This window comes from Solanum pennellii, chromosome 2, assembly GCF_001406875.1.
Source record: "Solanum pennellii chromosome 2, SPENNV200".
In the NCBI taxonomy this organism is placed as follows: domain Eukaryota; kingdom Viridiplantae; phylum Streptophyta; class Magnoliopsida; order Solanales; family Solanaceae; genus Solanum; species Solanum pennellii.
The window spans coordinates 36,680,806-36,697,228 of record NC_028638.1 but is presented as its reverse complement, the minus strand read 5'-3'; the positions used below and the strand labels follow the sequence as shown (position 1 = coordinate 36,697,228).

The 16,423-nt window shown below is 35.8% G+C and overlaps 2 protein-coding genes across 2 annotated transcripts; one reads left to right on the top strand and one right to left on the bottom strand.

Moving 5' to 3' along the window:
• Positions 1-2,033: 2,033 nt before the first annotated feature.
• Positions 2,034-3,330, top strand: LOC107010412 (GATA transcription factor 5-like). The gene is made up of 2 exons (XM_015209696.2): positions 2,034-2,432; positions 2,525-3,330. The coding sequence occupies exons 1-2, from the start codon at positions 2,202-2,204 to the stop codon at positions 3,083-3,085; spliced, it is 792 nt and encodes a 263-aa protein (XP_015065182.1). The 5' UTR covers positions 2,034-2,201; the 3' UTR covers positions 3,086-3,330.
• A 440-nt stretch (positions 3,331-3,770) lies between these two features.
• Positions 3,771-16,072, bottom strand: LOC107011045 (zinc finger CCCH domain-containing protein 44-like). Its single transcript, XM_015210362.2, has 11 exons — positions 15,469-16,072; positions 15,176-15,255; positions 12,672-12,859; positions 10,049-11,069; positions 9,825-9,952; positions 9,071-9,130; positions 8,935-8,985; positions 8,048-8,118; positions 7,003-7,157; positions 6,825-6,896; positions 3,771-6,750 (listed from the first exon to the last, which is right to left on the bottom strand). The coding sequence occupies exons 1-11, from the start codon at positions 15,837-15,839 to the stop codon at positions 4,247-4,249; spliced, it is 4,701 nt and encodes a 1,566-aa protein (XP_015065848.1). The 5' UTR covers positions 15,840-16,072; the 3' UTR covers positions 3,771-4,246.
• Between the last annotated feature and the right edge of the window lie 351 nt (positions 16,073-16,423).

Below are 16,423 nucleotides of genomic sequence, written 5' to 3'. Positions count from 1 at the left end.
AATTAATAGATGTTGATTTGTTTTATTTAATGAGTTTAAGTCTTCCGCATTATTTTCTGTTGATATATGTTAAAATGATAAGGGTTAGATTGGTTGGTTCGCTCACATAGGAGGGAAATTGTGGGTGCCAGTCGCGGCCCCGGTTTTGGGTCGTGACAAATTTTTTAAATAATAATTATAGTTTTCTTATGGTGCACTTTATCTTCTCCTATTTAGATAGATATTTCTATATTCCATTTTGTTGGAGCATTCCCTAAAATCACTGAAAGTGTGATAAATATGAATAGACATTACAGTTTTTTTATAAAATAAATCAATTTTCAGTTTTCAATTTTTAACTTTAAAAATTGAAATTTGAAGCATTTAAAGATCTTTTTTTTTCATGTAATAGCCATTACTTTTTTTTTATTAAAAAAATAGTTCAATTTCATCTTTTTTCTTTAAAATTGAAATTAGAGGCATTTAAAAATCATCTATTTCCGTTAAAATTCCTGTTTTTTTTAATTGTATTTTTAGAGCATATTTAAAATATTTCTTGAAAAATTAAAATTATTGAATATTTGTGGTGCTGACATGTGACACTTTTTACCTCTCTTATTATATAGATAGATTTTTTTAAAAAAAAATAAATAGACCCACATATTATACCCAGTAAAAGAATTAAATTAAGAACTACACTAATATGAGCTCCTCCGATTCTTCAAGAAAATATGTGGGTTGCTCTGATTCTTTAAAAGACTTTAGAAAAATATTAATAATAAGTTAAAAAATGTGACATGGCATCCTAGTAGAAGAGAAATAATGTATTTTTTTTGTGTCAAATATATTTTAAGAAAAATAAGCAAAGTTAAGTGATATTATAATCCTAAAACAAACATAAATAATATTACTCGGTAATTTCCCAAACATAGATAACTATGTTGGAAAATTACTCTATAACAGAGGTATCATCACGGTATCTGTAATTTTTTTTTAAAAAAGTGAAGCTATCCGTACTTACTTTTACCAAATCAAGTGGTAAAGAATCAAGTGGGCTGAACAAACTCCGATACCCCTTTGTTTCATACCAAAATGATATCTGGATGTCAATTGTTTTAAGTAAATTATATAATAAAAGATTTAATTTACTGAGAAAATTTTATATTTATGATTGGGACGATTTAGAGGTAATTTTATGTTGATCAAGATTAAAAAATTGATATATTTATGCATAATTAAACTAAAGTCAATTTTTTTGGAGTGTATCATAATGTATAGTTAATGTACAACTAATGTATAAGTAAGTTATATTGTATAACTAATGTCTACTTTTTATAATTTTATATAACTTTTATTATATAATCAATGTATACTTTTTATAACTTTTGACAAAGATAGATGGTATTGTAATCACGTATTTCCTATGACTTTTGACTTTTCCTTTTATGTAATTTAAATTAATTATAACAAAAATAGGAGTGCATAAATTAATATATATACAAATATAAAATTACAATAGAATAGAAATAAAATATTACTACTCATTAGTACAGCCATTCTTTTTCAAAAAGAAGGCAAGCATCACCTTTTTTTCTTTTTTCTCGGTTTTCAAGGTTATTTTGATGTTATATTAGACTCTTAATTAATTTAAATTTATAGCACATAATAAATATTTAAGAAAAAGATGCCCCAAAATGATATTTTTATATCTATAGTTTGAATTTAAAATAGCGTTTCACCATTTAGTTAAAAATAAATATGAATAATTCGTCTTTCAAATTCTTTAAAAAAATGCCATGAAGTTCAACTAAATTTTGAAAACATCTTACTTAGCAAATATTATTATAAGCTCCAATAAAGGGCTTAGATCAGTTTTGAAATTTCCAAACTCTCAAACTTCAAAATCTACTACTAGGAGAGTATTTAAATTGACTTATATAAATTTTTTTTTTTCATTCCCTGTAGTATTTGTGAAAAAATAAAAAATAATTTTAAATCCAGATTTTTTTAAACAATCAATTCGAATATCTTCTTAGTCGTCTAATTAAATTCAGAGTAACATTTCACCACAACTCATATTGGCGAAAAAAATAGAAGTATTTGGGCAAGTAACGTTTTGAAGGACAACAAGAGAGTAACTTTCTTGTGTTCCCTTCCCTTCCCCCATTCAATTCTTTACCCAACGCAATCTTATCTCTCACCATTTTCTTCTTAAACAGAAAATGGATTACTCCGGCAACTGTCAAAGTTTTGTTTCCGGTGATGATTTGTTTGTTGACGACCTTCTTGACTTGTCAAATGGTTTCTCTGAGGACGAACAAAATGAAAATGAAAATGAAAACAACAAGTCTTCGTCGTCGCAACAGATTAAGGAATGTGATAAAGAAACTGTTATTATTCCTTCTGTGAAACAAGATTTTGGTTCTCTTCTTGGTTGTGAAATCAGCCTTCCTGTAAGCTTAGTCCCCCCCTTTTTCTTTTTTTTTTTGTGAAATAATCAATTTGTTTTTTTGTTTTGAATGAATTGAACCATTTTTTTTTGCAGGGGGCTGATTTGGATAACCTAGAATGGTTATCTCATTTTGTGGAAGATTCATTTTCGGAGTATTCACTTACATACTCTGCCGGAAACCTACCGGAAAAATCTCTCAAAGTTCATTCAAACGTAGAAATTCCGGTCCGAGAGAAGCCCTGTTTCACCGTTCCGTTTGGTGCCGAACGAGAGAAAAATAAACCTCCGTCAATGTCATTTTCTTCGTCTTCCTCCACTACAGCCAACAATTTTTGGGGTGAGTTATCGGTAGAAAATAAACCGGCGGCGAGGAAACCAAAGAAGAAGATGGAGAAACGTATAGGAATTGGGGCAAAACAGTGCAGTCATTGTGGGGTGCAGAAGACTCCACTATGGCGGACCGGTCCATTAGGTGAGAAAACACTTTGCAATGCATGTGGAGTCCGGTTTAAATCCGGTCGGCTGTTACCAGAATACCGGCCGGCAAGTAGTCCGACGTTTTCGACTGGGTTACACTCGAACAGTCACCGGAAAGTTTTGGAAATGCGGCGGAAGAAGGAAACTGAACCGGGTCCGCCGGTCCAGAGTTTTTGAAAAAATTAATAGTATTAGAAGTAGTTTTTTTAAGGAATTATTATTATTATTATCATTTTAAAGTTTAGAAGATTTTATTTTTTCAAGGTAGGGTTTTGAACTTCAAAGTGTTAGTGCAGAACAAATTTAAAAGAAAAAGAGAAGATTATGCTTCTTTTTTTTTCTTTTTGGTTTCTTCATTTATAATTAGTGTATATATACGTGTCAAAATGGGATTAGAGATTTTTAAAAGTTAATATATTAAATGATAGACTGACTCACCTACTTTAGCTCTAGAATTCAATGTTGTATGTAATTTGTTTTGAATCTTTGAGTTCAAAATTTAGTACTATTTGTATAATTTTCAAACAATATGATTATTACATACAACAATTAACCAACAGAGTCTGTAGTTCTCCTCAGACCAAACGTAAGCAAATTAGTTAAGACTCACTTTCTATTTTGGCCTAAATTCGAATAAAGCTGAAAAAATGTAGGATTTTTTTTTCTTTTTTTGGATTGTTGCAGTATTCAGAGAATCGATATACATAGGCTTTTTGGTAAAACTGAGGAAATTTACGTTACCAATATGTAATAATGTCAGGGTAGATATTGTTTTCTTTTAACAAAATCCCTTTTGCTCAGTGGAATAATTTTGCCAACCAAACATATTTCAATAAAAGATAATTTAAGTATCTTGAACTAGTTCCTTAGAATTGCCAACAAGATTGAAAGTGAAAACAAATCAATCTCGAAAGAGCAAAAACTTTCATCTCTGATGTATACATACAAATTCATCAATTCACTGCTGTAGTTTGTACATAGAGCAACAATCGCAGGATCAAATACAAGAATGATACAACTATTTTTGTCTGCTTTAGTGTACTAGTATCTACCTGGTTAACATTATGGAACTCAGTGGGATTCTTTTGGTATCCTGCCTTCTTTAACTGATATTTGATCAGCTAAAAAATCATACTAATATTTTAGCTACATCTTGATCATCCTACTAAAAAATGATATGTTTGAATTCACCTTTAAGTTCATACCTTCTCAAAGGTGCAAATAGTCGCATAATGCCCCCTTCTTGCAAAGTCCGCTCTCATAAAATTTGCCAACACATTGTCATTTTTGGGGAGGTTAAGAGTATCCCTTGCCACCAAACCACTGTCTGCACCACAATTACCTATCCCTTTCAAATCCCAAATCCCCTACTGGAATAACCCAGTCTCTTGGACCACCAGACCTCTCCCCCGAGTATATACACTGGCTTTCAGACAATGTATTCCTGGTGAAAGGGGAATCATTCGTGTTTGAATAACCGCATGCAGTCCCCATGCTGCTAACTTGATTAACATTTGCGAATCCCTGAACTGGTCCACAGTAAGACATGTTTCCAGGTGCTGCACAACAGTCGGTGGTTATAGCTTCCAGTTCAGTACTCTGGCTGATGACTGAAAGTGCAGTTTTCCCCGTGGTGCAGGGTATAGGTATATTGAACCCAGTGTCCCCCTGGGAAAAGGAAATATCAGCTGACTTTGTTTCTCCCTCACTGCTAGTAGACGAAGTCCTGCTAGACCTCTTAAAAGGATCAAAAGCTTCAGCATGTAATGTCCTCGCTAGTTCATTTGTCAGAGAGGATTGACAAGGTAATTGTATATCTTCAGTGGAGCTCAAGGCATCATTTTTTGCAGGGTCAGGCGTGGGACTAAGCTCCTCCAAAAAGCTGAAAAAGTCCCCTCTACATCCAGCTATTGTCTCCTCACAGAACCCCATGGCGGAGGTTGGTGAACCCATACCACTTTGAGTTTGAGATTCCATTGCATCAACTTCAGCTAATAGGTCGGACACGGATTCCTCATCTAAAGTGCTGAACTCTATTGGCTCACCAAAGATTGCTCGCCAATCGGAGAAGTTTGAGATTGGATTAGATGAGGAATTATCAGGGTGTTGGTTGGCATCTGATGTAGGTGTGTCGACATGATCACCCACTGCTTCAGCTTGTTTCAGTTGGTTGACATCTGATGTAGGTGTGTCAACATGATCACCCATTGCGACAGCTGGTTTCAGTTGGTTGACATCTGATGTAGGTGTGTCAGCATGATCACCCACTGCTTCAGATTCTTTCAGTTGGTTGACATCTGATGTAGGTGTGTCAACATGATCACCCATTGCGACAGCTGGTTTCAGTTGGTTGACATCTGATGTAGGTGTGTCAGCATGATCACCCACTGCTTCAGCTGGTTTCAGTTGGTTGACATCTAACGTAGGTGTGTCGACATGATCACCCACTGCTTCAGCTGGTTTCAGTTGGTTGACATCTGATGTAGGTGTGTCGACATAATCACCCACTGCTTCAGCTGGTTTCAGTTGGTTGACATCTGATGTAGGTGTGTCGACATGATCACCTACTGCTTCAGCAGGTTTCAGTGCAGAATCAGAGATAAGAGCAGAGTCTATAGATGGTTTCACAGCTGGTCCACCCAATCCATTAGCTATTTCAGGAAGTTGGGACCCATCGATCACCAGACTAGAAGCACTGCTCCAACTAAAACCTGAATCCTGAACAGGAAAACTAGAAGTTAAAGAATCTTTGTTTGCTGCAGCCTGCCCAACTGGAGCTTCTTCTTCCAATTCTGGTGTAGAACTAGGCAAATCCTGGATATTTGAAGCACTAACTGGAACAACCAAACTCAAAGAAAGTAGCTCTTCAGCAGCCTGAGCATCAACATCGTCATAGCTTGTTTTGGGGGTTGGACTGGGCAGATCTGGATAACTTGTGATACCTTTCTGTTGAGATGGATCACTTGACTTGGAAACTGAAGCAAAACTAGATCCAGAATTTATGTTAACTGAACTTCTATTATTGTTTGAAGGTTCCCAGTTCTGTCCACAAGACTGCCCTGAGTGCCTCTGACTGTGAGATTGCATACTATGGTTGCAACCACTTCTACTTGAGTCCTGAATCATATGACCTGTACTGGACTGAACATCAACAATTTCATGGCATCTTTTCCCATTGGAAGGAGCTCCATACACGTTCCCATGACTGGATGATGGTTCTGGGCTGGATGGATGGGGTTTGTTGGAATAAGAATTATTCAAGTCCAAACATTGTGGCAAAGATGATGACAGCCCATCCATCCTCGCCGTCTCAGTGTAACCATTAGAATGATTATTTGTAATACGGAGGTGCCAAGGTACCTCCTTCTCTACACATTCTCTCCCTATTCCAGTTGCGCTTCCACACCACCCAACACTACTGTTAACAGAAGTAGCACCAAGCTCCTGAGACTGGTGTGAAATCTCACCATGAACCTGAGGGGCTATACCGAACAGCCCTTTTAGTGCATTAGTTAAAAGTACCGAGTCATCACGCTCACCTTTTATCCATATCCTCATATCAAGGGGAAAAAGCCCTGATTTATTCCATTTCCTCAACTGCGTCACTGAAAACGGTCCTTGTATTCTACCACTAGGGTCACGGTAATGCCAAAGCTTGTCAGTGTCACTACAGTTGGTGAATGTTGAGTTCACTGTAGAAAAGCTTGTAATTGAAGTTTCAGATGCACACCTATCCACAACCTGACGTGCAGTACCTTGATTCCCTAGTTTCTTCATGATATTTCCATGAACCTCTCTTTTTTCACTAACTTTACATCGAGACATGATAGATCCCTCTTTATCTGGATAAAAAAAAAAAAATTAGTTCATGAAGAATCAACTTTTGGAAGACTTACTAGTACAACAACCACCTCACCTTTCCTCCATGAAGACATAGGCTTGTCTTCCCTTCTGCAAAATCTAGTGAATCTTGGCCCCCCATATTCAACTGCATTACATTACCATCAACAGTAAGAAAATCTTTCAAATAGCGCCCAATAAAAAGAGATCACCAATAAATTGGAAAGAAGTTACTAAAATCAAAATGATGTAACCTTGTTTTTTGTCGTCAGATTCTCTAGCATCTTCTTCAGTTTCATAATTAGGATCCATCTTTGGATCAGCGTGCACTTCTGGAGTTGCAAGTAGCCTCCGCTGATGTTCCTCAGGCGTCTTCAGAAGCTCTAGTTTCTCTACACATTCTCTTAGCGTGGGAATTGTCAAGGAAGTCCTCATACCCATGCTCAAAGTCTTGTTCAATATTCCAATTAAAAATGATATCCATAGATATTGAAATGATATGCTCTTATCCAAAGAAGAATATTAAAATCAAATCTTTTACAGAGAGATCTAAGAAAACTCTCAATAGATTTAGATGTTGAACTGAAAATTGTTAAAAAAAGCACTATCATCCCGCGGCAATTTCATGGTTTACTCTAATTCATTGCTAAAGATTTAGTTTGTGCATTTCTATAGGTTAAGTAATTTTTGTACGACACATATATCATTTTGTGCTAGTTATAAGAGGTGACTGCAGAAAGAAAAAGTGAATACGAGTGATCCAATTTTAAAATGAATTTAGAGTTCATAAAAAATGGTAAATACTACTAATGTATCTGAAGATCCTGACTAGCAAAAATAGTCAGAACCTTGTCAAAATAATTATTGACTTTTGAGAAGCACCCCTATTTATACGAAGTAAATATATCCATCTGCTTATAACAATGAGAGAAAAAAAAAAGCACTTGGCATTTTACCTGGAGTTCGTGTTTTTTTTCTTTCAAGTAACTTCAACTTATTGTAAATGTAATTCAAATTAGTCATATGCCTACTTGAGACCAACCTTCTCATTGCCATTTAAATTAGTTCATACCCCTGTTTCTGACCTACTCATTTTTTCTTCCCTCATGCTATAAACTAAATTATCAATCTAAACAGACAGAAACATATGGGACTGTCAAAACAAAGTGTGGAGCAAGAGAAAAGAAGAAAAACACAGAAGTTCTAAAATAGAGCCTCTGCTATTTAAATTGAAGCCATCAACCTAATCTTGAGATAACAATATATAGAGGCTAACAGTTTCAACAGAGGAAAGGATATTCTTTCTTACGCCCTTTCTCACTTGCTCTATCACGAAGATTGTTGAGTCGCAGTATCTCTTCTTCCAAAGTCTGTTCTTTTTTCGAAAATAAAGAAACAAAAGCCCATCACAACACAGCTTATATAGCATCTTTATAGAAAATAGTAACAGTGACAGCATATATAAAATCTTCAAATACAAAAATATTTAAGTTCCATGAGAGTAGTAGCTACAACAATTTACCTATGTTTGTTTACTAGTCAGAATAGTTTACCTACTGTGGAATGTAGAGCAACAAAATGTGTAGATTAGTTACCATTCAGAAATCAATACCTTTTCCTTCTTTTAGAAGCAGTTTCTTTGTGCTTTAGACACCACGCAATTTAGTAGCACAATAGAATTCGAAAAAGGAAGGAAATATTTAAACACAATTATAAGAGATTCAACTATACCAATTCCTCTCTGTTGCAATTGAGATCACATGATCAAGTGAAATATTTACTACTTCCAATACAAAATATCACTAACAAACTATGTGGCATGGCCGCTTCCTAGCCTAGGCATACTCGCCTTTCAAGATACATAGGTATTAGAACTTCATTTAGGCCCTTCAAAGTCATGCAAAAACTGGCTAAAAATAAAATAAAATGTATTCAATTAATACCCAGATGAAATGCTCATATCAAAGATCATTAAACATGATCTAAAAGAAAAGGACATCTTAAAGACTAAATTATGCTCCTCCCATCCCAATTTCTTGTGGGCTGTGGCCCATTCATAATCATTTCAATTAAATTTGCATGACCATTTTATTAAGGGAAACATGTCCATCTCTACATATACTGATAGAGAAAATTGCGATGAATAATTAAAAGGTGTGATCAATATTGAAAAGTAACTGACATACATCGTTGAGTTTTACTGCACGGAGTTCCATTGCTTTCTTCCTTATCTCGCCCTATGTTGAAGAATAAGCATCATTTAGTCAGTCATTGCGATATCCTAACGCAAAACTTAGAAGTGACATCAGGTTCAACACTTACTATGGTCAGCCGCTTTACAAGCCCACATTTTATAATCTGACGTAATCTTCTGCATTCATCCTGAAGATATGCCAATAAATGATTAAGAAACTATCCGAATCAACAACAGTCACCTGCTGAAATAGCCATATACACTATACAGGAACAACATATTAGGGTGACAGAGTAGTAGTTGAGAGTCCCACTCTGTTGAAGGTATGCGTGGTATGGTGGTAGTCACTTCAAAAAAAAAAAAGTTTTTTATTATCATATAGGAGACAATTAAAGAGAAAGGGAACAAAACCAATTGAACCCACCTATTGTGATATCACTAAGCTTAAGTATTGGTGGTAGTCTTTTCATATGGTTCCAAACAGTACTCTCACGAGTTATAACTTTAGGAATAGATTAGGTCCAAGGTCCATTTTGCTTGACATATAAAAGTCAAATTCATCGCTGATACTAGACTAACCATGGTAGGGACCCAGATTATGTTATCATTACTCCAACCAGTCTGAGCATACCACCAAAGGATGTTAGAGTGAACAAGTTGCATGGACTGTATTTTTTTTATATGATCGTAGACAATCCTGATCTCTTGAGCTAACTTTTTGGGATTGAATTAGGTCCAAAGTTTTTTTTTTCTTCGCAGAACTAAGCAGAAAAAAGATTTATGTACCATTTGTAAACATGAAAATGAAGCTATTCATTGATAAATGCAACAATTTTGCAACTCAAAGTAGTGAACAAGGAAGAGTCACTTGTATCTAATTACCTCAGAGAAATCTTGATTTGAAATAGAATCAATAGGAACAATCTCTTTCTTGTTTAAGTTTAAGACTTCCAGCAGTACATCAGCAGTCTTGTCCCCAATCTTATATGGAACAAATGCCTTGCTTGTACCTGAGTTGAAGAAATTATGTGCTCTGGAAACTAGATTGAAATCTTATTTATACCATCATGAGCAGTTTAAAAAAGCTTTTAAAGAAATATCAGTACCTACGACATGGACAAGCCTGTACATATCTTGCTTCTGATTGTTACCAGATATTCTTATACGGACAACCGAGCCAATAACTCTGCCTTGGAACTTTTCCATATCTTCAATAAGACTCTCCATCAAATCACGGCGCAAATATATGAGATTGATGTTATGAGCATCAATTGCTGCATACTCATCTAGATTTATCTGCACTGAACTTTCTTCGGTGTGTCTACGCGATTTACGTTTCTTAGTTTTATTCATCAAGAATGAGATATCATTATTATCATCAGCCTCCACACGACTAGTAACATTTCCAACAATTCCAGCTGGTATAAATGCACTCCCCTGCGAATCCTCCTTTATCAGAAAGTGAAATTCAAGAAGCTTTAGCATTTCTATGTGGCCAGCACGATGTTTTCCAAAAAGACTTCTGAGCCTCGAATCACAAATTATTTGACTTTTCTGATGAGGATCTCGAAGTTTATTTCTCTTTATGTACTCTAGTAATAGTGCCTGCACCTCAAAATGTGATAGAGCAGAAGTATCACCATTCTTCATGTGTGCAACAAACTCCAAAAGCTCTTTGGACGCCCATTCAATGCGTCCATTCAATGATGTCCCCGTGGAAGCACTTGCTTTTTCTTTCTTTAAAGAATCATTCCTCCGTAACTCTAGTTCTATGTGCTGTGTTTTTTCCAACTGTGGAGTACAACCAGGACCACTTAAATTTTCAGCCTCAGCAATTGTTTGGACTTCAGTGATTGGAGGATCCTTGCAAGGTGGCTCCAGCAATTGTACGGGTTTTTTCAGCTCCAGATGGTCAAAAGACTTGCCCACAATACCTTTGCCATCAAATGCAACAGGATGACAAAAAGGTAGTCGCTGTTGCTTAACGTGTACTGTATCTGATCCTCTCCAGGGTTTTTTAGCTTGAATAAGTTCACTTTGTGTTAATGATAATTTTTCTTTTAAGTACATCCAATATACCTTGAAGAGATACTCCCAGCTACTTTTGTCATCAAAATCTACTTGAACCTGAAGAGATTTTAGGCACACAAAGTTAAATACATATGGCAGACAAGTATCAAAATCAAGATTTCTTCTTTTTTTTACTGCAAAAGTTCAGTAATTAGAACTGATAATCAGAGCTGTTACTGGGGAATGTGACATTTTTTATATATTCACAGGTAAGTTCATTAATCGTCAGGAGAATGTCTCTTACTCAAAATAGAAAAAATTAGTGGAAGGCCAAATACCTGGGTAGCCCCTCAAGCTTGGTACTAATTGTTTAAACACTCCATTACCTGGTGACCATTAAAATACCTCTACCTGGCAGAGGTGTGTCTGTGAACACCTATGTTCACACATGAAAACATTCACAATTGATGTGATGGATGAACAAATCAACACACGTCACGTGTAACATTTCCTATAAAATTGCCCCCTATAAATTATAATTTTATTTTAAAAAATACCAACAAATATTCTATTGAACCTCAAAACAACTCTAAGCATCACCATGAATTTTGGGGAATGAAAAGAATATGTTACAGGAGAGAAGTTGGTTTGCTGCCCGAGAGCATTTTCTGGCCATGTTTTCTAGTTGTTTGGATGTGTCCATTCTCTGATATCCATTGATGGTTTGTTCACTGTTTAAGCCACCAATGAACTCGGGTATGTTCCCAGAAAGTTGATTGTTCAAGGTATTAATTACCTCAAAGAATTTAATTGTCTTATTGGTTGGTTGTTTGCTTAACATCTCTAAAAGAGACCAGAAAAGCTCGTTTGAACAGAGGTCAAGAGATGAAATTCCATGGAAATTTGAACCCAGCAACATCAGTTTTAAACTGGTTGTGGGGTATCTTTGCCTTTTGCAAGCTTGACATATGTGCAAAGAAATTTGATATACCATCCATGGAGAAGTTAGCTGATAGATCTATGGTGTTAAGGGAATTAAGCATTGTAAAATTTGGAAGTGTCCCACTAAGCTTACAGTCTGCTAAGTTGACATCAGAAAGTATTCTGTTTCTAATCCATTCTGGCACTGTTCCCAAATTGAAATTATAAAAATTGTTATATGAAAAGTCTATTGACAGAGTTGAAGGGAGGATATGGTAACGGCAATAGGCAAAGGATCTAAGAGACCATTTCTAGATAAACTAAGGTTCCGAAGATTTGGTACTCCTGCAATAGAATCTGGATTTGGCCTATCAACTTGTCAAGAAACAGTGGCAGAGGGGTGCTTTAACCTGCCGATTTGACTGAAAGTTCTTCCTTTCATCTTATTGTTGTCGAGTGATAAATAGATGTTCGAGAAAATTGCACAAGTAAATTGGAATAAGCCATGAAAGTTCTCTCGTAGAAGGGTGGATGTATGAGGTCCATGCAAAATTCAATATTATTCTGAAAAAGGAAGTAGAGAAAAACCATGATTAAGGTCTCACACGCTCAGATTTATGTGGAACACACCAGATCACAATTTTTTCAAATAGAGGTACCTATCTGGTCACCAGCTGTGTGTGGGTGTCTAACTGACAAATCCCGCCAAGTTTGAAGGGATATCTTGGTATTTAGACTTGATGATATCATGAAATGTCAAATTAATAATCAGCAATTAGATTATGGGGCAAAACATACCATCTCCTTGATCCCTTGGTCTATATTCTCAATCAGCATGATAATTCTCATGCATGTTGAGCAAAAGCCTTTGCTTCTTCGAACACAGAAGAAATCAGCATCTTTTGTACATCCTTTGCACACCGAATATGTACAAGTATAGCACATATAGTGGGAAGCCTTTTGACATACACTACAAACATGCCAACCTGAAAATAAAGGTAATTTGAGAATGTTCTGTCATGCAAACCATTTGGAGTTGGTGATGTGATAATCAATAGAACATCATATGCATCTTTAACCATATTCTACTTTATTTTAACTTCAAGCAACAACTTCAAGACTTATCGTTTAAGAATCTTATCATTTTCTATTATTAACTTAATTAATTGTTCATGAACATTGCTGACCAAAAATTCAAACATAACACATCTGGAGAAACAGATCATTTGAAGTTCAAAAAAAATTGTGTTAAAATGAAATAGAAAAAACGCTCAGCACTGCTAACCAGCAAAATTCCCATGTATATTTGGTGTCTAATATATGTTTGCGACCGCACCCTGATATTCATAGACAATCAGTGTATATGTTGTGCATGTTGAATGTACATACATATACTCACACAGAAAACAAAGATGTAGGTAAGTTACACTGCTCAACAAAGAGAATTCCTTCGATCACATTAACTATTAGTATGGTATCCTAAATAATATTTCAAAATCAATCTTTATACACTTCAGACCTATAGATTCTTCGTAGCCTATTCTAACATTACAATGATGAAAAACTAATGGTTCTATCGAGTAAGTCAAACCAAGGTTTCTCTTGAGCAATCCAAAAAACAACACCATTCAATGTAATGGACAGTTTAGACAGTTCAATTTATCATTTTCCTATGGTACCATTTACTCTGATTGCTTAAGGTTTAGTTTAATCAAATAATCTGACCCTTGTTCATTTTTATATTTTTTGTATTTTTAAAAGGAATCTGATCCTTGTTTCTCTCTGTATCATGGAGATTTAGTTTCGTTTTTTCTTTTTCTAATTTTGCATTAAGATTTTTTTTTTTTTTTTTGAGATTGCCCCAAAGTGAACATGTTTTTAAAATTCTTTATGGAGAGTGCAAACATAAAGGAAAAACGGAGCAAAGAGAGCGAGATGGTTATTGAATATAAATGGAATGGGTCCAGTTGGAGCAAAATGAATGGTGAGGATTCATATAATTGATTCTAACTTCAACTAGATTAGAATTGGAGGCGTAGTTGATAACTAGGTGTTGGACTATTGGTGTTGTTGTTGGATAAGTAAGGTTATCAGCAACAGTAAGGCAACAGTAAGGCAGGTCAGTGAAAGATTATGTTCAGGTCTTCACATCCCCAAAAAAATGTTCGGTAGTAGCAACCATTTTGAACATGTTACAACTATAGAGTATAAAACATGTGAACCGATCATGATTACAACAGAAAATATACACATGTACCAGTTAGTAAGTCAACTATCGTGAACCATGTCAATATTGATCGATTTAGATGGATTGAATAGATTGGGACCTGCTCCGTCAACTTCGGAAATGCTAATTGCAGCTATAAATTCCAATATCTTTCGACATGATGGCTACTTGCACTACTCTCTATTTGTGTATGTTATAGGACTACAAGAGAACGAACTAGGATACTCTTCCTAGTGTTCCTCCTTCTATCCATTCCTGAATGAACTCAAATTCTTTCTTATAACTTCATATGTGCCTTCCTTTCTCACTCTCTCTACTGACAAAGACACCATGCTATCGGCTGGCTGGGCACTCACTGCTCTTTGTTTCCATATACAAGTTTTCACTCAAATATTATGACTTTTGTAAGTAGCAATTGGCATGCACACATCTTTCCATTCTAGGTATTTGCTAAATGTTTGGATGCAAATATACTCTTTGTATACACAGAAGTTATATATAAGTACTAATAATTGTCAAAAAAGTATAAATAAGTACTAATCTTGATTTTGTTCTGATGAGAGATACTGATCTTTTGCCACAATGATTGATGTAAGCAGTTCTTTCAGACCAACTTACGAAGCAGCAGTAAAATTAAAGATCCAGCATCTCACTTCTTAGATATCTATGAATAGCAGTACGAGGAAGTAATTGAAGTCCCGCTTACCATTTTCATTGTGCACTATCACCTGCCTTAAAAATTATTTGCACCTTATATATGTGTTTTTGGCGTCACTGCAGTAGCATGGACACCTTTATATGGAAAACGCTTAACTAAATGTCAGATGCTCAAGTGATATGACATTATTGCCTGTGATATGCCACTCATGGATCAAATCTACCATCAAACAGAAATCTGCATGACCTTGCCTGATACTTAAGTCCGTGTTCCAAATGGACTAACTAGCAATTGCACATCCGAGACAAAATTCATAAATGAGGTGCAATAAACAGAGATGAGAACAATAATCCAAGCCTTGAGGACTAAATGAAGTAAACAGGTTGTTTAAGTTAGCGTAGAAGCAAAGGTACATACCACAGTTCCATTTAGCTTTGGAGCGGAAAAATGCCTCATCCCGCTTAATACAAGCTGGATGGTATGCCTTCGGACATCCCCTTTACAGTTAAATCAATACAATCAATCAGCTACTTCTCAATTTTGGAACAAATAAGACAAGCACTTTAACTTTACCATTTATGAAGAGCTACTATATCAATTTTGAAGTGAAAGTCAGCAAACTTGGCGACAAAATTATTCAAAATGGAAAAGGAGGCAAAAAGAAAATAAATCAATTAGAGCAAACAATGAAAAACGCCTCTTTCACTCACTTGCGATCGCATAGGACAAGAGAACCACCATCGAAACAAATAAAGCAGACATCTTCCCCTTCCTCCTCCTCTCGTTGTCTCTTCGGTTGCGGAGCTTTAACTACTACTCCACGTGGCGGCCGTCCTCGCTTCGTCTTCTCAGCGAAGCCGATCCCGTTCTCTATCGGCGTCTTCAACGTCGCCGGAGAATTAGAATTTCCAGTAGCAACCGCGGACATCGTTCCCGGAACTCCGACCAGCTGCTTCCCTTCCATATCCTGAATAGATGTGCAGTTTTCTACTGACGATGCGGCGTCCTCGAGCAACCTTTGACTCTGAGGTTCTTCTACACAAGGGCGGCACATCTGCGGGCTGGAATTATCATCGTCCATGAGAAATTGACCTCCGAGATAGAAAGTTGCGAAAACCTAGTTTGGTGAATTGGCCGGCGGGAGGAAGTGATCGGAAAAGTGATCATTGACCATGCGAAGGAAGTTGTTCGAGTACGTGGAAATTTCTGAGACGGAAAGGGAAAGAGTTAGAGAGAAAAGGGATAGGGGACGGTGGTGTTGGGCCCTGTTTGGCAGAGTCAAGTGTGTGTACAATGTGTGTATGCGCTAGAGATAGAGAGAGGAAAAAAAAACAAATAGGAAAGTGGTGGGGACCCAGCTGAAAGGCTCAACATTTGGTGAAACACGACTTGTGAATACACATGGAGATACATGACTTGTAAAAAGTCGTATGAATATGAGCGTCGTGAATTCAGAATTTTCATTAACAAAATTTAAAATATTAAAATTTAAAGATGAATTAATTTTTAATTTTGTGCTAATGAATCCAAAATTTACATATAATATATTTTTTATTCAAGAAGTTTGAATGAACACCCTTCTGCCTACCTAAATTCACGTGACTTGTGAATACACATGAATATTCATCGGTAACAAATGTGAAAATAAGAATTTGAAGTTTACGA

Excerpts from the sequence above, each read along its gene's own strand:
- LOC107011045 (XM_015210362.2), bottom strand. The coding sequence starts at position 15,839 with ATGGACGATGATAATTCCAGCCCGCAGATGTGCCGCCCTTGTGTAGAA. Across the intron at positions 12,860-15,175 it reads CAAAGCTAAATGGAACTGTG|GTTGGCATGTTTGTAGTGTA; the intron begins GTATGTACCTTT and ends CTTTATTTTCAG. Across the intron at positions 8,986-9,070 it reads TTGTAAAGCGGCTGACCATA|GGCGAGATAAGGAAGAAAGC; the intron begins GTAAGTGTTGAA and ends TCTTCAACATAG.
- LOC107010412 (XM_015209696.2), top strand. The coding sequence starts at position 2,202 with ATGGATTACTCCGGCAACTGTCAAAGTTTTGTTTCCGGTGATGATTTG. Across the intron at positions 2,433-2,524 it reads GTTGTGAAATCAGCCTTCCT|GGGGCTGATTTGGATAACCT; the intron begins GTAAGCTTAGTC and ends TTTTTTTTGCAG.